Raw genomic sequence first — 20932 nt, forward strand, 5'->3', positions numbered from 1 at the left:
CTCTGATCTAAACTTCCGATTATATTTTAGTCTTTCGTTACTGACAGACAAAACTCACTTTCCTCGTTGCTCCAGAAGTAAGATGCTCATGTTGCTGCCGCCATGTTTGTTCTGCTGGTCCGTCACTTGGCTGAGGCGGCGTCTGTGCAGGTAGTCGGCAGCTGTCAGAAACAGGGGAAAGGCTTTTAAATGCCCAAGTATTCTGTTTTCTTTTGGAGTTCTGCAGGTAGCAAAATCAGGTTTCTCAAAATTTTGTTAAGGGCTTATGGATATGATGTTTACAAGCACAAACTCAGCTGGTCTTAAAAGAAGAATGTTACACATAAATACATCAGAAATCCAGTATCTCCTGTGTAAATGTCTCTCTGAATCATGACTGTCTACAACGAGTGAGAAGCTCGAGTCCCTCTGGCTGTGTTGTTGTCAGAACCGTGTTTACATGGACGGGACGGCCGGCTCCTCCCCTTGTTTATAAAAGCTGTTTGAGTCAAGGACTAGAGAGAAGAAGAACATACTCACTGATTATTTGGATGTCATGTAAAGAGTTTTTAGATCACGGTCGTTCCGTGTCAATTTATGTGCAATATGAAGCTACGAGCTTAATAAAGAGCGCTAGCATTAGCATGCTAACACAACAATGCAGGACACAGGAAATTGCAACTCAAGGTAAGAAAAATGTTATCCGCCTCTTGCGCTAAACGCCTTCATGTGAAGACGAGTGGAGAGAGGTTGGAGGTGTGTCTCTGGAGGAGAGCGGAGGCTTCAGTATGGAGGAGGCGTGGCCAAACAGCAGATTGTTTTGGTTTCATTCTGGAGCTCAACGGCGACATCTACTGGATCAAAAAGTCGCACATTCTTCCTTTTAAAGGAATACATGCTTCACCAAAGGACCTCGGAGAAAGAAGAAAACACTTTAAAACAGTAACATCATAATGGAGCACTTGATAAGCGTTTGCCTTTTTGGTGCATTAGTAAAACCTTCTTCTTTTCGAAGGATTTCATTTAGTTTTGGCCTTGCATGTCTCGCTTTGCTTTGTGCACACAACAGAATGTTGACGGAGACAAATAGCAGCTGGGTTAAGGGTGAAAGTGGTTTTACTAATGGAGCCAAATGGATTCATTTGTCCACCGTCTCTGCCCACTCGGTCCTCCTCCGATAATTGGCTGCCGAAGCTTCTTTCCAGCTTAACTAATGAAAGATGGCAGCAATTTAAGAGACTTCATATTCAGGCTCTGGCTTTTTTTCCTTTTTATTTTTTTTTGCTGTTGTTGTTTACCTAATTATAGAAAGATGTGGTACAATCATTTTCAGTCAAATATTGGAGCTTGCAGTTCCATGTTTTGTTGACACAAAGCATGAATCTTCTTAATTGCTTCCATTAGCAGCTCAATGTGAGCATCTCCAAATACGCCTTATTTAATTCTGTTCCGTGCTGTTCCCAAATTTTACATAGATTATGAATCATTAGATTAAATTCATGATTACAGTGTTATCCAAAGTATTGGTAGAGTAAAACATTTGGACAGATTTCAGTTCAACTAATCCTAGGATTGTATTCATTCTTTCAAATGAGTATATCACTAGATTAAAAAAGCAAAGCAGGAAGTGTTTCTTATATCTTGGCAGCTTCTCTTCATGCGGATTTGTTGAGGTCCAAAGATTTGCATGTATAAAAACTGTTACAGATAAAGAAGTAAAAACAAGGATATTGCTCAGATTACGCTGATTGCACTCATGATGAACAGTTTGGGACAAATAACTGCAATAGAAGCAAAGATAAACCTTGTCAGTTCCTGCCTCTGCTTTATCCATCAAAGCACTTTCTAAACATCCGTTTTTAAAGGTGCTATATAAATAAATATTTTGCAACAACTTTGCAACCTGTCTGGACTCCTGACTCATGTGACATCACTTGAGGACACGATCTCCTCAGAAGACACAGAGACCTTTACATTTTCTGTTATACTCTGCTACATTTGCAGTTTGTCCATATTGTGGACATGGCAGAGCATAAATGAAGAAGTGGCCTGATACTTCTGAATTTGATAATCTGTTCAATGTTTAGTCAAATCGAGTCTATTATATATAACACATTTTGGCAATAAGGCAATTCAACGTTCTTTTTACACTCGACATCGAAAGCATCATCACAAAGGGAAAAATAAATATTCAAATAGAAGATTTTACTTATTTTAGTAGTTTGGATCCATGTTCCCTTTTTATAAAGGTGAATATTTTCCTTTACTGGATAGAACAGTTGAAGAGAGACAGGAAACTTTGGGAGGAGAGAGAGTGGGGGATGACATCCAGCAAAGGTCCGAGGCCGGATTCAAACCCACAGCTGCTGGGACGAGGACTATAGCCTCTGCACATGGGACGCGCGTTATAATGGCTAATATAATAATACGACACCTGTGCTATGGCAAACAACAATGGTCTCAGATAATCATTTGCAGCATTTTTGGCATATACAGTGGGTACGGAAAGTATTCAGACCCCTTTACATTTTTCACTCTTTGTTTCATTGCAGCCATTTGCTAAAATCAAAAAAGTTCATTTTATTTCTCATTAATGTACACTCAGCACCCCATCTTGACAGAAAAAAAAACAGAAATGTAGAAATTTTTGCAAATGTATTAAAAAAGAAAAACTGAAATATCACATGGTCATAAGTATTCAGACCCTTTGCTCAGTATTGAGTAGAAGCACCCTTTTGAGCTAGTACAGCCATGAGTCTTCTTGGGAATGATGCAACAAGTTTTTCACACCTGGATTTGGGGATCCTCTGCCATTCTTCCTTGCAGATCCTCTCCAGTTCTGTCAGGTTGGATGATGAACGTTGGTGGTTTTCAGGTCTCTCCAGAGATGCTCAATTGGGTTTAGGTCAGGGCTCTGGCTGGGTCAGTCAAGAATGGTCACAGAGTTGTTCCGAAGCCACTCCTTTGTTATTTTAGCTGTGTGCTTAGGGTCATTGTCTTGTTGGAAGGTGAACCTTCGGCCCAGTCTGAGGTCCTGAGCACTCTGGAAGAGGTTTTCTTCCAGGATATCTCTGTACTTGGCCGCATTCATCTTTCCTTCAATTGCAACCAGTCGTCCTGTCCCTGCAGCTGAAAAACACCCCCATAGCATGATGCTGCCACCACCATGTTTCACTGTTGGGATTGTATTGGGCAGGTGATGAGCAGTGCCTGGTTTTCTCCACACATACCGCTTAGAATTAAAGCCAAAAAGTTCAATCTTGGTCTCATCAGACCAGAGAATCTTCTTTCTCATAGTCTGGGAGTCCTTCATGTGTTTTTTGGCAAACTCTATGCTGGCTTTCATATGTCTCGCACTGAGGAGAGGCTTCCGTCGGGCCACTCTGCCATAAAGCCCCGACTGGTGGAGGGCTGCAGTGATAGTTGACTTTGTGGAACTTTCTCCCATCTCCCTACTGCATCTCTGGAGCTCAGCCACAGTGATCTTTGGGTTCTTCTTTACCTCTCTCACCAAGGCTCTTCTCCCACGATTGCTCAGTTTGGCTGGACGGCCAGGTCTAGGAAGAGTTCTGGTCGTCCCAAACTTCTTCCATTTAAGGATTATGGAGGCCACTGTGCTCTTAGGAACCTTGAGTGCTGCAGAAATTCTTTTGTAACCTTGGCCAGATCTGTGCCTTGCCACAATTCTGTCTCTGAGCTCCTTGGGCAGTTCCTTCGACCTCATGATTCTCATTTGCTCTGACATGCACTGTGAGCTGTAAGGTCTTATATAGACAGGTGTGTGCCTTTCCTAATCAAGTCCAATCAGTTTAATTAAACACAGCTGGACTCCAATGAAGGAGCAGAACCATCTCAAGGAGGATCAGAAGAAATGGACAGCATGTGAGTTAAATATGAGTGTCACAGCAAAGGGTCTGAATACTTATGACCATGTGATATTTCAGTTTTTCTTTTTTAATACATTTGCAAAAATTTCTACATTTCTGTTTTTTTTCTGTCAAGATGGGGTGCTGAGTGTACATTAATGAGAAATAAAATGAACTTTTTTGATTTTAGCAAATGGCTGCAATGAAACAAAGAGTGAAAAATGTAAAGGAGTCTGAATACTTTCTGTACCCACTGTATATATATATCAGGTAGAGCTTGTGTGATTGTGTCCCATTATGTTACAGCTGTATAACAGAGTTACATTTCATCTCAAACATGTGTGTCTCCTGAAAGAGACAAAAATAATGAGAACAGATATGAAATAAAATGTTAAAGCAGTGTCCTCAGTATGAAAACGAATGTGGTTACTGAAACAGTGAAAGTCTCCGAGCAGCACAAATGAATGAGCAGACCTGTGCTGCTCCTCTGCCTCCCACCTGTAGCAGGATATTGTTAGCACACGGCAGTGAATTCACCGCTGCTGCAATGTAGAGTGAACCCGTTTCGAGACTGATAATTACTGATTTGATGAGAATTAGAAAAATATGATGGTTCCTCTTTGTTTCTGCTGGAGTGAGTCAGAGAAGTCACACAATACAACCCCCCCCCCCCCCCCTCCCCCCCCCCCCCCCCCCCCCCCCCTCGCTGTGGCAGCCAAAAGGTTATTTCCTGCACTCACAATTTACATAGATTGAATAACAGTTATCTGGAATATGCAAATTGAAAGCAAATGATGATGGGTTAGGTGTGCATGTGTGCATGTGTGAATGTGTATAATGAGTAACTGATTTCCATGCCTCATGCTCAGCCATTATTCCGGTATGAATTCATGGATATATTTGTAATTTAACTGCTTTGTGTGGCTGGGATGTACAGACAATAAAACGCACTTCAGGGGCTTTAGTTTAGGGGGCGCTGTGGGGCAATTTTGCGACGCACTTTTACGAAACCTCTATCGCACGTACATTTCAGCTACTTTGAATTAGGTGCAAAATTTTGTGAGTTTTAAGGCGAGTTGATAATAATAATTTCTTCAATTTCAAAAGGGTCCTCGCACACATTCGGTGCTCGGGCATGAATGTCCTCTTAAACCATGTAGGTGAGTTTATGTCCTTCTAAACCACATTCCTGATCTCTTGACCTCCTCAACCACGTTTACAAATAAATCAAAACTCTGTGGGACACTGACAACGTATGTACACTAATGTATTTTATTGTGAGCGAACCACTCCGCCTGTAGCTTCCTCAGGTTGGCCCAGCACGCGTTGTTCGCTCACAATAAAATACAGTAAAGTTATGATTTATTTTTCATGGTATGTTTCTGCAACCGTGCACACCTGTGAACGTACAGTATAGGCTGTGCACAGAGTACCCTGTCGGCCATTAAGTTAAAGGTTTAAAAATGATTGGATGTCCTTAAAAACACGACAGCAAAAGTATCAAGTCTCATAAAGGTGCAGTACAGGTTACCATTTCTGATATGTTGTGCTATTTTACAGGGAACATGACTGTTCTTTATACCATTTCGAAAAAGGAAGTTCAGTTTTGTTAGTTCCTCATGCCGTTGTTTCATCTGATGATGTTTGTGTACTGATTTATGTACGAGACTTTTACAGGCCTTCTTCTAACTTGGAACCGTTTGTTAAGTCGACAATCGTTTTTTTAATTACTGGTTATAAAATGTAAGAAGGTAGCATGCGACACCAGTGACCACTCATCAGTGGTCGTCTGACAACGATTTAGATTTAAAGGGATACTTCACTCATTTGCATTAATCTTTGTATCATTAGAAACCTGGTAGTATTTATGAATGGTCGTGCATCCCGCCCTCATTTTCCCCTGAGATGGGAAATCTTTGTATTTCTAAGTCTGAAAAGGAGCTTCCAGTGACGCAAAAATCGTCATTTTGGTCATTGGAAGCTGTTGCGGTTAGCGGGGTGAAACTACAACACTAGTTCCTCATATTTTTGACCACCGAAGCTACAGACCAATCACAGATCAGTGGGTGGGAACTCACTCCCAGAATCGAAACTTAACATCCGCCATATTGCTTGGAAGCTATGCCAACAGGCTCTATGGAGAAAGCTGATAATGGCGAAAAAATAAAAAATATAGCCGCGAGATGGCTGCTGCCGACAGGCTGGTCTTGTGTCTTGGTTGCTGGCGCCGCTGGCCGCTTGGTGCCACTGGCTGCAGGGAGCAGCAGCCAAGAAACAAAACCAACCTGTTGGCAGCAGCCATCTCGCGGCTATATTGCTATATTGGTGTGCGCCGCCGGCCACTGCCACCTCAGCAGCCGAGACATAATGCCTGCCAGTCGGCGGCGGGGAGGATGAGGAGCCGGGGCCGGCTCGAGCTGGGGCAGACTGGTAGTGTCGGTGCTCTCACTGTTTGCCTATGAACACAGACATAGAGTCTGTTTTCTGCCAGAATTTCCAAGATACCGATTCCTTCTGGAAGAAATCTCGGAATCAGTTGAGGAAACAGCCGTATGTGTTGAAGTAAATATGTCTGTAAACCTGACCTTGTGCTGTGCATTATGGGATTTGGTGTCTTTCATCCACATGAGCCAAAAAGGCACCAACTTCAAAATGTATTTCACATTTCTACTGACCCAATGTCAATACAGATTCATGTTTCAACGGGTGAAGTATCCCTTTAATAGACCCCTACAAACCAAGCGGCAACCTCCGGAGTTGGAAAAATGAAGCCAATGCGGAAGTGCAAAATCCTGCAGTTTGTCGAGTGTCCGATTTAGGTTGCCTGCACAATTAAAAATAGGTCTGTTAAGCTCATGTCTCGATCGGCACACACTGTCAGGCTCAAATTTTTTTGATAAGGATACGTGTTATTCACAGGGAGGTGCCTAGCTGACCTGATTGACAGGTGGGCACGGTGTAACGGTTTGTCAGGAGGTTTAAAACCCGCCTCAGCTCCAGCTCTCAGCCTGTCATTAGGTTGACTGAAAGTTATTCTGAGACAGCATTTCCAGCACGGAGACCGCCATCGATGGGACTCCAGCGCCCCCTGCAGGAACAGACGGGTGACGTCACCCAGGCCTCGTCCAATAATATTGACAGTCAATGCAACAAACAGATATCTTAATCCAAGTGCAGCTCACATTTGCTATCATACTTTGACTTTCAACTCCAGTTCAAATCTGGCGTTCTCCTGCCGGAATGTAAACAATTCCTTGCATAAGACAGGAAGTCTCTGTAGTAAGTCCTTTATCGCCAACTGCTGGCTACACCTCAAGCCCCGTTTACGAGGTTTTTCCCGAGAGGGATGTTGGCGTCCAACACTGAGGTCCTTATGGAGCCCTGGTTGTGAAAGTGCATGAATGAGTGTGACACACCTGAACAAAGTGGAACACTGTGTTATTTTTGAATGTGAAGCTCTACCTACCTGACACACTTCATGAATAGCCTAACATGGCCTAATTTACTGACCACCTGTTCCACTGAACACCAACAGAGAGTTGACTTTGAAGTTAGCTCCATTGTTTCTCTTACAAACAAACCTACAGGCAGATCCTCCAGGGGAGAAAACACCCACCACACCTATCTCTCTTGATTCCCTCTGCTACCTGTTACACTGACACTGTTTCAGGATGGGGTGGGGGTCGTGGTGGTGGGGGTGGTGGTCGTGGTGGTGGGGGTGGTGGTCGTGGTGGGGGGCGAGTCTAAGTGGCCTTTCCTCTAGATTGCTTTCACTTTGCATTTCGGTGTTCTTTCATCTGCAGAACAAAAGCTGAACTATATGTATCAGGCAGCTTTGATATTTCTCTCTGTCGCAATCTGCCTCTGGTTTTATTCTGATTGAAGATAAAAGGGAAAAAGTACAAAACAACAATCCCGCTAAATGTCTGGAACATGCACTGTTCTCACATAATACCTTCATAATGTGTGTGAGTGTGTGGGTCAGTCCTTCTACATGCATTGGATGGGGAAGCAGGGAGTCATGGCCAAAGGCATGAAGCATAATTAACTCTGCAGCCTTTGTGTTGGGTTTTGTCAGAGGGACCTTTATTTCAATTTATGAGCGCATGTGTACTGTAGATAACTCGACCCAACAGAATACAAAGAGACAAACAGACTCACTAATTAAGTGAATACATCCAACACTTGATGGCTTCACATGATTATTTATACATGTTGAAAGCTGTTAGCTGTTCACTACTTACACACTTATCAGAGGTCTATGTCTAAACTGTCCTTCAACTGGAGGATGGATGGATAGATAGATACTTACTTTATTAATCCAGAGGGAAATTCAAAGCATCCAGTAGCAGTTTAAAAAGAAATGCACGACAGGAAACATTTGTTACAAATAAACAACAACCCCTTTCCCCCCCTCCCCTACGTTTATATTAACCCGAAACAAAGATTTAAGGATGCCCCTAAATGCATTAAAATTAAACCTGCAGCAATTAAAAAATAGACTCATACAAAGAAATGAACTTATCCCGTGCAGGGATCAAAATATACAATATGTGCAATTCAAACAAAACCTATAAACAGTTAAGGAACGTTGTTAAAATTAGACCTGTACATACAAATAAAAAGTGTTGACCTGAAAATTTGTGTTATGCATGTACAGCAGTGTCTCAAATGAAAGTCGTTGCAAAATGTCTAAAAACAGACATTAAACAGTTACAAGAGTGGGTCAGTAATGATGAGGGATTGATCAGTAAGATAGTAATCTCTTTATTAGATATCGACATGGGCATTGAAAGGACGTGAAATCAGAAAACAAAATCACTACACACTGTAGAGTGAATACGACATTATGGAGTGGTATCCAAATTCTGAGTGAACACTATCATACCCTATAGTGTACTTAATGTATCCCACTATGCATTTTGAGAAGCAGTGTAAAAACCATGGTCACTCTCCAAGCAATATATACCATCATGCATTGTGGTTCAAAGCTTCTTGCGAGCCCAAAGTGGTGTTTGACTGCTCTCAGATGGACTAGAGGAACGACCAGCGTGAACATTTTTTTAATGGATATATTTTTGGGGTATTTTAGCCATTATTGGACAGGACAGCTGAAGAGAAACAGGAAATGTTGGGAGGAGAGGATGACATGCAGCTAAGGGTTGAGGTCGGATTCTAACCCACAGCCGCTGTAATGAGGATTATAGCCTCCATACATGGGGCACTGAACATAACCGCTATAGGCTATCCGGCACCACCACAAAAAAGGCATATTAATGTTTAAAATAGTTAACACAAGCAGTGAACTGGACAGTATACTAGCTCATTTTGTGGGGACTTGGCTTTGGAATCGGAGGGTTGGCGGGTGAAGTCCTCGTACATGCCAAGTATGGAAATAGGGAGCGGTTGATGGAGAGGCGCCAGTTCACTTCAGCATCGAGATGCCCTGGAGCAAGGCAGCAAACCCCCAACTTCTCGGAGCCGCGGGTTCCTTTATGTAACAGGTCGATATGGACACAGCTTATGAATTTCACCCAGACACTCATTTTTCATTATATTTCTTATTTTGGGTCTGAGTGTGTGTGTGTTTGTGTGATGATGAACGGAAGTGTGTGCGTGGTATGAGTGTGCACAGTGCGCCCTCTAGCCAAAGCCATCTCCAGCACTGTCAGAGGAGAGTTAATGAGTCATGTTCCTTTGATAAATTCAAATAAAAGTTGTTCTTTTGTGATTGAATGCAACCAGACTGTTTTGTTCTGCTCCTTATCATAGCAGAGTTTGGAGGGACGCACAACACACACACAGCTCACAGACTTCTGCATTTCTTTCTGTTAGTACAGCAGTCCAAAGTAAAGAACCAGAACCCACATACAGTCCACAGTAAAGAACCAGAACCCACATACAGTCCAAAGTAAAGAACCAGAACCCACATACAGTCCATAGTAAAGAACCAGAACCCACATACAGTCCACAGTAAAGAACCAGAACCCACATACAGTCCCCTGATTCATTATTCATTACCAGAACACAACGCTGATGTAACAGGATTACATGTGCAGCCCCCTCACTCTGCCAGCTCTCCATCAGTGCAAGTCTATAGAGTCCTGTTTGGGCGTGTGTGTGTGTGTATTTCAGGTGTGTGTGTGTGTGTGTGTGTGCATATTGTAGATGTGAATCTCACAGCCTCTCTTCCTGTCTTGCAGCTCTGGTGGGACCCTGAACGTGGCGGCCACAGGCTGGCCCAGGTCACGTTGATGCTGCTGGGCGCTGTCCAGTACTCTTCCATCCACCTGCTCCGGCTCCTCCCACTTCCACACCGGCCATGGCCATGAGCGGTGACCATGTCTGTGAGAGGCTGGGCCCAGACCCAGACTCACAGACCGGCAGTCTCACAGACACACTGGCAGCCATGACGACCAAAGACTCGGACGGCTCGGCTACAAACGGCGTTAAGAATGGCGGGGGTCAGAGGGACGGGGTTCCGAGCAGGAGGACTCATCCGCTACGGCCTCACCTGACTGGGAGAAAGTTGTCTCTGCAGGAGAAAGGCACTTACATGTCAGGCTCTGGAGGAGGGTACCCACACACCTCCCCTCGTGTGGCCCGCAGACCCACTGTGGAGTCTAAACGTGTGTCCATCTCAGACGCTCAGGTGAGGAGGCAATCTGTTCACATTATTTTAAATAATAAGCATCACATTATTGTAAAGGCCTTGTGTTAAATTTACATTTTTTCATAGTTGTCTGACATACATACTGAAGCAGTCGATGCCCAGAGCTCATCACATTGTTCAAAGATGACTCTGATGTCTGGGAAGTAGAGTTCAGAAAAAGCAAAAAAAAAAAAAAAACAGAAATGATCTTCTAAAACGTTCATCTTGAAATAAGGACATTTGGCTGATGAATCTCTGCAGTTGGGTGTGACAGGTGGTATCATAGCGGGGAGTGCAGCACACGGAGAGAGAGAGAGAGAAAGCAGCTCCATTGTGCTCATGAAAGCAGTGGTCAGTGTAAATGTAGCTCCTGGCTCTTCATTGTCACCAAAGTAAGAGGAGCAGAAGTCCGGGTGTGCAACATGAAAGGAAGGAGCGAGCAGGAGCGGGTTTGCACACTGGTCTCTCATTAGCACCCATCATGGAACATATCTCCCGTGCATCGTTATCAGAGCTGCCGTCTCGTATGTACAAACGCACTGTGGGCAGATGTGTGCTGCATTATGAGAGCATTTATGTTCTGACAGGCTTGAAATGCATTCTGGGTAGGATTGTGTTGCTGAGTAAACCATCAGAAAAGTGAGGGGTAAGGCTGGAAATCATTGCCTCCCCCCCACGCAGGTTTCCACCCACACTCTCAGATCTCATGCAAACCTCCTGTCCCTCCCCTGCAGGACTAACCATGGGTCCTGGGGGGACAGGGCCGTCTCCTCCAGAGACTCCCCCTCACTCTCCACCTTCAAAAAAATCCCTAAAAAAAAAATCACCTCTTCTACAACGCCTACAACCACTATCAAACTCGGTCCTCCTCCTCTTTAACTTTTGATTGACACCTCATTTGACCAATCAGGACCTTCCATTTACTGTTCCTAGGCTACTCCAGCCAATAAGAGCCTGAGTGGAAAGGGGACTACCTTTTTCTTCCCTCCATGGACAACATCACACATGATTCAGATGTGTCAGTGAAAAAAGAAGAAGAGATAATAAAAGGGTCGGCAGCCTCGCCTCTTCAAAGAGTCAGGCGCAAAAGAGGTCAGCTGACTTGAATTTGGGAACTGGATACAACTAAACAACGTTATCAGGAACCAAATTTACCTAAAGTTAATGTTCTGATTGTCATTTTTCAAAAACATCCGCTCTAAAAATGAGCGCACAGACGTGTACCCAGCTCTCCATATTAGTACGCTGAAAAATAACCATCCCTTGTGTTACCAAGAAAACCTGAGAGCACCCTGTGGCACTGGGTGACTCCTGAAGCCTCCCATTTTCTTCTTTCAGAGTGAACATTAAAAATTCATGATATCTGCCAGCATGTGGAACCCCTGTAGAGTTAACAGGCTGCTGCCACAGACCGGCTGGACTGTCATTGTGTCCTTCCTGTCTGCAAAAGGAGCTGCAGCTCCATCACTCCAGCATGAAAAAGGGATTCATGTCGCTCGCATTTTCCTGCTCCAACTGCTAAAAGCATGACACTGCAGAGAGGGAGAGAGAGAGAAAGGGAGAGAGAGAGAGAGACGGAGAGACAGAGAGACAGACTTACATGTATACTGAATCTTTACCTGAATCGTAGGCGTGTCTCACATCTCCAGTTTCTCTCTGTGTTGGAGGACACTCGTCTAATTCTCACAGCTGATTTTCTCATAGCACTTGTTGTCTGTCATTTACTCTGTTTTGTAAACAAAATAACGATAATTCTCCATCTCCGTCTCTTGTGAACATTAATGACACGCCTACTTCATAAGGATTAAAAAATCCTGAGAAAAATCCTTCATGGTACAGAACAGATTTCATGTGTCTGTTTCCTGTCTGGGCAAAAATAGTTTAAAGAGGACATATTATCCCCCTCCTCCACCTTTTCAAACAGTCCCCTGTGGTCTAAATGAAACATCTGTGCTGTGCTTTGGTCAAAATATAACATGAATCAAGCACCAGAGGAGGTTTGTGACCCTGTATAAACCAGCTCTCTCAGAACACTCCGTTTTGGTGTGTGTGTCTCTTTAAATGCAATGAGCGTCTGTAGAGAGTCTGATTCACTAAGGATGAATTGCAGCTGCTTCTACAGTAGCTCCTAATGTAGCTCATCATGTCCCCCCGCTATCTGCTCCATCTCAAGGTCTAATTCACAAAGCAATAATAATGATTTTCAGGCCAAACACACCCGACTTTTTGTCCTGCTTGGTGCATTTTGCTGTCTTTTTTTTTGCATCTGAATGTGGCAAGAAGCCGTCTGCACCTTTACTCAGCGCGAAGCTGCACGCTCATGCTGATGGAGCGCTGATTTGTTCACTTACAGAAGATGCATGTCAATCGATGCATCACTTTTCTCAGTGTCTTCTCTACTGACTGAGAGCGTTACCGTGCAGTGCCTGTAGTGCCTTCATGTACCAGGGTGCTTTTGGTGCATCACTAATCATAAATGAATCATGGTTCCTAACGTCCTCTGCTCTTTATATAATGGGATCACATTTCTGTACAATGGCAGCGTAAGAAGTGTGGTCAGCGTGCAGTGCGAGCAAAGATGAAGACTAACGATCCAAACTGAACAGCCTGCAGCTCTTTCAGGACAGAACATGGAATCACTGAGCTGGTAGCTGGAGAACAAAAGATTTCCCTGCCGAGCACCGCTACACCCCAGAGGAACATGATAACCTTTAGAATAACTGCAGGTGTGTTTTTAACAATTTACACCTAATTGGATGGAAAGAGATACGATTCCAAATTGGTGAGCAACCTTTAAGATAAGATTCAACGAATGTGAACCAAACCTCTGAAGGGGGACAGATTGAGAAGGATTGTTTCACACTACGGTCTTTCCTCCAGTGTGGTCAGAGTGCGTGCTCAGAGTGGAGACATAAATATTAAAAAGTAAGATTAATGCAGAGAGGAGACTAAATCAGAGCACACTTGGCAGGGTCATTTTGCAGAATAGATTTTTGCAGCTCTTCCCTGATGAGACCCGTCTCTGCTTGTGTCTGTACTCGAGGCCACTTTGTATTCAGAGCGTCTCTGCTGTCCCTGTACCGCTGAACTGACAGCGTTAACAATGTGAACTGTGAGCGTTCACTATTAGAGCTCCAGTTTATGATTCTCTTAGGGAGCTTGAGTCTATAAAAACATGTTGTAAGCTGTAGTATCTTCATATTCAGTCGTCTATCTGTTATAAAACCGACTGAGTGTAAATGAGAATAAGCCATAAAAGACGTTTGAAAATGAGTAACTTTGGCAGCTTCTTTAAGGAAGAATGTGCAACATGTTACACATATATAAATCATAAATCCAGTCTATCCTGTGTAAATGTCTCTCTGAGTCATGACTGTCTACAATGAGTGAGAAGCTCGAGTCCCTCTGGCTGTGTTGTTGTCAGAGCCGTGTTTACATGGACGGGAATGCCGGCTCCTCCCCTTGTGCATAATAATAATAATACATTTTATTTATAACGCACTTTACATTTAAACGAAAATCTCAAAGTGCTACAATTTCAATAAAACCATAAAAACAATAGCAATAGTCAAAGGTAAAAACAGAGTTCAGAGTCTAAGCATAAAACAAGATCTAAAAGCAGGTTTGAGGGAAAAGGTCTTTAGGAGAAGGCTCTTTTTAAAGAGGAGAGTTTTCAAGTCCCTTTTTAAAGGAGTCCACTGTCTGTGGGGCTCTCAGGTATAAAAGCTGTTTTAGTCAAGGACTAGAGAGAAGAAGAATCAATCAATCAATCAATCAATTTTTATTTGTATAGCGTCAACTCATAACAAGTGTTATCTCGAGACACTTTACAAGAAGCAGGTTAAATACCTTACTCTTTGTCTGTTAACATTACAAAAGAGCAGGTAAAAAGACCTTACTTATTGCTATATTACAAAGAAGACCATACTCACTGCCTATCTGAATGTTGGGTCAGTGTGTTTAGATCACGCTAATCCTGTGTCAAATTACATGCAATGTGGAGCTACGAGCTAACTAAAGAGCGCTAACATTAGCATGCTAACACAACAATGCAGCTCGAGCCAAGGAAAATTTTGTCCGCCGCTTGCACTAAACACCTCCGTGCGAACTCGAGGGGAGAGGGGTTGGAGGTGTGTCGCTGGAGGAGAGTGGAGGCTTCAGTATGGAGGAGGCGTGGCCAAACAGCAGTTTGTTTTGGTTTCATGCTGGATCAAAGAGTTGCACATTCTTCCTTTAAGCACAGATTGTTATTGGTGTTTTTTTCTTTTCTAAAGCACATTAGTGTGTTAAAGGGTTTGCTTTTCCATCTTTTGGCACCTGTAGTTGGTACTTGACACACATACAGAGCTGAGTCTGTGTGTGTTCATTTATTATTTTGTCCTTTAATGAGTAAAGTAAGGACAGCTCTATACAACTATGTGTAACATGGATCGATTCTTGTGCAACACCATTTATCCACCTGATTTAAAAATGACAGGTTGGGGAAATGTATTTACATTTGCAGGCTTAAAAAACAATCACACACAGGTTCCCCTCTTTAATGCATGCTTCCTGAGGCAGGCGTGCTCTTTACTTATCCTGAAAATGAAATGCATGGTTATTGATTTTGAATAGCGCGGTGGCTGCAGATCTATAAGTTGTGCACGCGTATTGATTGCTTTCTGAGTAATAGATGGAGTGCTTGGTGCAGGGTGCAGGACATGAAGTGAGAAGTGAAGGGACTCGAGATGAGGGAGGCTGCAGAGTTAACGTCAAACAACTGTCTCACGTGACAGAATGACCCCAAGAGCCCTTTTTGAGATTTACTGAGGCCCACGGAAGCATTTGAGCATGTGCGTGCATGTGCATGAGAGGCAGATGTATTTAAGGTCTTTCTGCATGGCCCTCTCTATCCATTAGTCCTGACAGAGTATTAACTGCAATGCAGCGCCCACTGAGCATGTGCGGGGAGACTCTTGAAGTCCTCTCACTCGATCCCTCTTGCTGTTCTTTCCTTTTGATTCTCCTCATTTCACTTCCTCTTTATCCTTTGCCGTCCTATTTTCCTCTTCTTTTCATCTTTCTCCGTCCAATCAAAGAAATCCTTTTTTTTTTTTTTTTTAATTCCACCGCTTGCTCCAACTAGGAAAAATCTCCATCTACTATTCTTTCTGTTACCCTTTGATTGAATCCCTGCTCACAGCACTTCACGCCGTCAAACCCTCACATCTCCTGCAGCACCACAAGCAATGTTCAGAACCAGCTGCATAACCAGGAGTATTATGTAAGGGCCTATATTTCTAAAATATCCCGCCTGGTGGTGGATGGAGTCCTGCCCTGCACTGTGAGAAGGTGCAGCATCTTGTTACATCAACTGCCTCCTCTCATCCTGCAAACAGCATCGAGCCTCAGGCACAGGACCGGCTCCTGCACATAAGCTAACGCCCTCTTAACGCTAATAAGAGACTTGCTCAAATCCATTTTCCCTCCCTCTTCACACTTTCAATGCTCGCTTCATGCTCATCGACTTTCTTGTCTCTTGCACCCCTTGTTAAACCCCCTCCCCCCCCGTTCCCCCCCTCTCTGTCCTGATGTGGTTGCCTCTCCTCCGCCATGCCCCTGGCCGACTCTGTGCTGTAGCGAGTGGTTGCTATGGAACTGCAAATCAGCCATTTAAGCAGTAGCACTCTAATGGATTTTCAGACAGTAAACAGAAAGTACAGACTGAATCACTGCCAACATCTCAGGGAGAAATGACTTGAAACACATGTACACACACACACACACACACTTAGCAGGAACGTTGTGTACCAGAGGTGCTCCTGCTTGTCTTTAGAAAATGAAAGCCTGGTTCTCCTTTTCTTCTCCAACAACTCAGGAAATGTGGGAGTTATCTGTTAATATTGATGAATTGTAAAAGGGAGATGGTTGTTTCAAATGCAGTTTGAATGGTATCCGTTCATGCATTTTGGAGATATTAATTTCTTTAGACAAGGAAAACATATTTTAAACTTTCTATTAAGGTAAAAAAAAAAAAAAAGATCTGAGAACAATACAAAAAAGCTTTACAAAGGTCTCTGTTAGACAATATTTAGATGCAGATGTTCCACCTTGAAGCATTCTCCATGTTTGTACCGAGCTGATGTTGATGATGTCTCCATCCCCCCCCCCCCCCCCCCCTCCCCCCCTCACAGGACTGTATCCAGTTGAACCAGTACAAGCTGAAGAGCGAGATTGGAAAGGTGAGTTTGTCTGTTTTCTTCCGAGTGCTGTGTGTGTGTGTGTGTGTGTGTGTGTGTGTGTGTGTGTGTGTGTGTGTGTGTGTGTGTGTGTGTGTGTGTGTGTGTGTGTGTGTGTGTGTGTGTGTGTGTGTGTGTGTGTGTGTGTGTGTGTGTGCGTGTGTGCGTGTGCGTGTGTGCGCACATATGTCTGTGTGTGTGTGTGTGAGGGATGAGCCTTCCTCTGCTGCCAGAGAATATAAATGTTGTGTTTGTGTGGAAGCTGAGCGGCCTTCATGAACACTGGAGCTGCCGTCTGTTCTCAAAGAGAGGCTTTAGGAGTTTAAACAAAATCCCTCAGCCGGTCTGCTCATGACCCCGTTTACTAAAGAAATAAAAATAACAATTACTTATTATGGAATAATGTGATGTTGTGCACTCTAGAGCAAGTACAAGTTCAAGACACCTTCATTAGAGAATGAAGTTCATCAGTCTGATCCCAGAGCTATGACGACAATAAGGACAAATAATAATACATTTATTTCACAGACTTAGATCTGAGCTCAAGCAGCAACTTAGAGGCAGCGACTGATAAGATAAGATAAAAGATATTCTTGGACTCGATAGAGATCATACAAAACCTGAAACAGTTCCACAACTGAAAAGACGAGAGTCAGAGGTTTCTCGTCCCGAGAGGATTCAGAGGCACACATTCATGCCCTCCAGTTTATTGGGCTTTGCTGCCAATCAGAGCTAATGGATCTTTTGACTTTTTAATTCAACATCTTTTTTCTGAGGTTTTTTTCTTTTAGCTTTTTAAGCCTTTTTTAAGAGACAGGACGGAGTCAGAAATCAGGGAGAGAGAGCGAGTCGAATTTGACCAAGCAGCAACCCTCTGGTGTTGAAAACTGAAGCCAATGAATGCAGAAAACAGTCCGTACAGAATTTGACCAGGTGATAAGGCCCTTGTAAAAACTGCTGAGGAGGCTCTGTGAACATGGTCTGATGAAGAAGTGTCGGTACAAACAAATGTTACAGACCTCAAGAAACAAGTTAAGAGTGTGTGCACAGAGGACTGTTGTAGTACCCGAAAGACCAAGATCAGTCTCAAGACCACTTTTGGAAGGTCTCGTCTCGGATTCAAAAGCATTTTTACTCTGCCTTGTCTTGGTCTCAGACTGGACGGACTCTGGATTTTAAATCAAGACCGGTCAAGACCACCACTGATTGGCTATTTTTCCACGTCATCACTGGGATTAGAAGGAAAACTCCTCTTTCTAAAATAAATTAATAATTAGATTTTTATCCCCCGGTTACGGCCACCACCAAGTGAGTGACACACAAGACGATGATTTTTCAGAGATATTTATGGTCTTGGTCTTGTCTCGGTCTAGTCCTGCCTTGGTCTCGGGTATATCTGGGTCTCAGTCTGTGGTCTTGACTATAACACCAGCACACAGTCGGTCATGCCACCTCTTTACCCCTTCACTATTATTAATCCACTCTGTGACTTTACCTGCTTCTCTTGTCCTTTAAGGCTCTCTGCCTGCTTCTGTTTTTGAAATGTGTTTTATAAAGAAAGCCGTCTTCCCTTGCTGTGAACTGTTTGCACATATAACAAGTCGTGTCTTTGTTGATGTGTTGCAGGGCTCCTATGGTGTGGTCAAACTCGCCTACAACGAGGACGATGACAAACATTACGTAAGTCTCTGCAATCATTTTTCATTTTCTTTCTGATTACCGACTCAAATTGCGGCCCCCTCGTCGCACAGCATCAGTCCTCTCAGCCTCTTTTGTCTTGACAGAAAAGCTCTCGACGCCGCTATTGATTTATTTCTTTTCTGCAAGTTCCAAGTTCCCTCCCTTCAAATTGCATCAGCCTCCTCGGAAAAAAATAAACTTGGAAATGAAAATGACTGCTGGTGCCACAGCAGAAGTCCATGACTTTATTATCTGTCTTCAGAGCGGTGCTGATTCTTTGTGCAGAGCAGCTTTGAGGTCAGTTCATGAGGGAGACTCTGGATGCGAGCCGCCCCGCTGAGATGAGGTCATTTCAGTTTCCATCAAGGTGATTTGTTTCTGCAGCAGCTCGGTAAACTCAGCCCCTCCAGATGTAAGCCATTTTAATGTTTGAACATAACTAAGCTGCCCCGTACAATAACAACAATGTGAGTGTTTGGATGAGTCATGGCGACATGAGCTGCCAACTCTGCATGGCTTAAAGATCTGCTATTGATTCGGAGCCAGCAGGAGCTCAACACGATGCAGTATGAAAAACAGGCTGATGCAGAATGTTAAATAACGGAAGAGGATGAGAGGACACGGGAGAAATTATGTTTCAGGGTAGTTCATGTATACACCTTTATCCTCAGGAGTGGAATAATGACAGGCTGCTTTAAGTTAGTGTTTAGTCACACTTCTCAAAGTGTAGGGCGCACAGATACGTTACGGGGGGGGGGGGGGGGGGGGGGCGTGTAGTGAGAAGTGTTCACCTAGGTGGTTTACTAACGGCCACTCAGGTATATTTTACGCTCATACATTTGGCATTTAAAGGCCCTGACACACCAAGGTCCTAGTTGGACCGTCGGTGAGCGGTCGTTGCCCTAGATTTTGCGGTGTGTCCGTCTCCACCCATCTGCCCTTTTTCTGATTGGCTGTTCAGAGGTTTCATTTCTCTCCAGCTCTCGACACAGGTTCAGGAAAGCCCCTTGAGCATGCCTCTGTAGTATCCATGTTTTCACCCATTAGTGCGGTTTCTCCTTATTATTCTCTCCTCTGCCTCTTCTTTTCTTTTTACACTAAAAGACCAAGGGCTGACAACGCCAGCGCCATTTTCAACTTTTTATCAGACATTATTCTGGATTAGTAGGCTACCTATAATACGAGTGGTGAGCGACAGCGGTGTGAAAATGGTCTTCTCGTATCATAACAACGGACTACCGCCCCCTGCTGGCATGGAGAGTTATTTCCTCTCACTCATGCACAGAACATACGTGGTGGTTGGCCGTCGGCTGTAGTCTTTGCGGTGTGTTCAAGTGCAACTTTTTGGACACAGAAACGTCCCGAGTCAACCAACACAAACCAAAACATGAAATCCCATCAGAGGACAGGGTCTCTGCAGACACAGTCACCATCACACATGTATGGAGGCCCAGAAGGGACGATGGAGCAGCTTTACTTTTGTATAATACTATATTTTGTCATTTTAGGAAAAAGCTACTGGCTCTGTCTTTAAATGAAAAAAAGCTATTTTCTGAATTTGAGCGCCTACTGCTCTAAAATCCTCTGCACGTCCCCGGTGTCAATACAACAATATTCTCCGCTCTGTTTTTAACCTGCTCATTTTTCAGTTTGTGCTTAAAATGAAGAAAAATGGAAACAAGAGTCAATTCAGGAGAAAAGAAATGGAGCATTACTGCTGGCTGTTGAGAAAAGTGGGCACACTGATTGCATTAAAGTACGATAACAACAGATTTTGTAAATCCAGCAAAACAAACAAGAAGCAGTGGATTCAGTTCTCACTCATTTATTCTACTGAAAAGAGGAAAAATCATGTCATCTGTGGGAGGCAGAAACTTGACTTAAAACGTTACATGAAAAACATATTTTCACATGCTCTGCACAGGTAATTAGAAGTGTATGAACATATTTCAGATAGAGAGCATCAATATGTAAATGAGGGTCCATTTCCACGAGCAATTGGACTGAGATTTTCTGACTTTCAGAATCGCTCGATCTTAAACCACAGAATCCCAAACATGAAATCCATGGATTAAGATAAATCCAGAGCAACTCATTCTTCATCCTCCTCAAGCTGTCGGATCTCTGTGTGTTCAGAATATGTAAAGCGTCCATGTTTTCTCTGCATGTAAATGGTAAATGGACTTGAGCTTGTATCGTTCTTTTCTAGTCCTCTGACTACTCAACGCGCTTTTAGATCGCAGGTCACACCTACACATTCACACCCCGAGGACGAAGCAGCGGGAGCAACTTGGGGTTAAGTGTCTTGCCCAAGGATGCATTGGACATGTGTCTGCAGGAGCTGAGGATCGAACCTCAAACCTTCCAGGCTGTTGATGTTGTGATAATATATATATATATATATATATATATATATAACATATCTACATATTGTAATTTTATGTTTTTTAGTTTTGGAAGCGTTTCTGTATTTGATGCTGATTGTTGACGATGATGTAAAATGTAACCTTCCTGGACAGACTGCGGGTCGTTACAGG

General features: G+C 43.5%; 1 protein-coding gene across 2 annotated transcripts in view; it reads left to right on the forward strand.

The window, feature by feature from the left end:
• The window catches only part of camkk1a (calcium/calmodulin-dependent protein kinase kinase 1, alpha a), a 68141-nt gene that overhangs the window by 20175 nt on the left and 27034 nt on the right, over positions 1–20932 (forward strand). For both annotated transcript variants that reach the window (XM_061055917.1, XM_061055918.1), the window contains exons 2-4: positions 10049–10497; positions 16671–16718; positions 18342–18395. In XM_061055917.1, coding sequence (XP_060911900.1) covers positions 10168–10497; positions 16671–16718; positions 18342–18395 — 432 coding nt within the window. In that variant the 5' untranslated portion in view covers positions 10049–10167. The remainder of the gene's footprint in view (positions 1–10048; positions 10498–16670; positions 16719–18341; positions 18396–20932) is intronic.

The sequence above is a fragment of the Labrus mixtus genome, chromosome 14, assembly GCF_963584025.1.
Source record: "Labrus mixtus chromosome 14, fLabMix1.1, whole genome shotgun sequence".
In the NCBI taxonomy this organism is placed as follows: domain Eukaryota; kingdom Metazoa; phylum Chordata; class Actinopteri; order Labriformes; family Labridae; genus Labrus; species Labrus mixtus.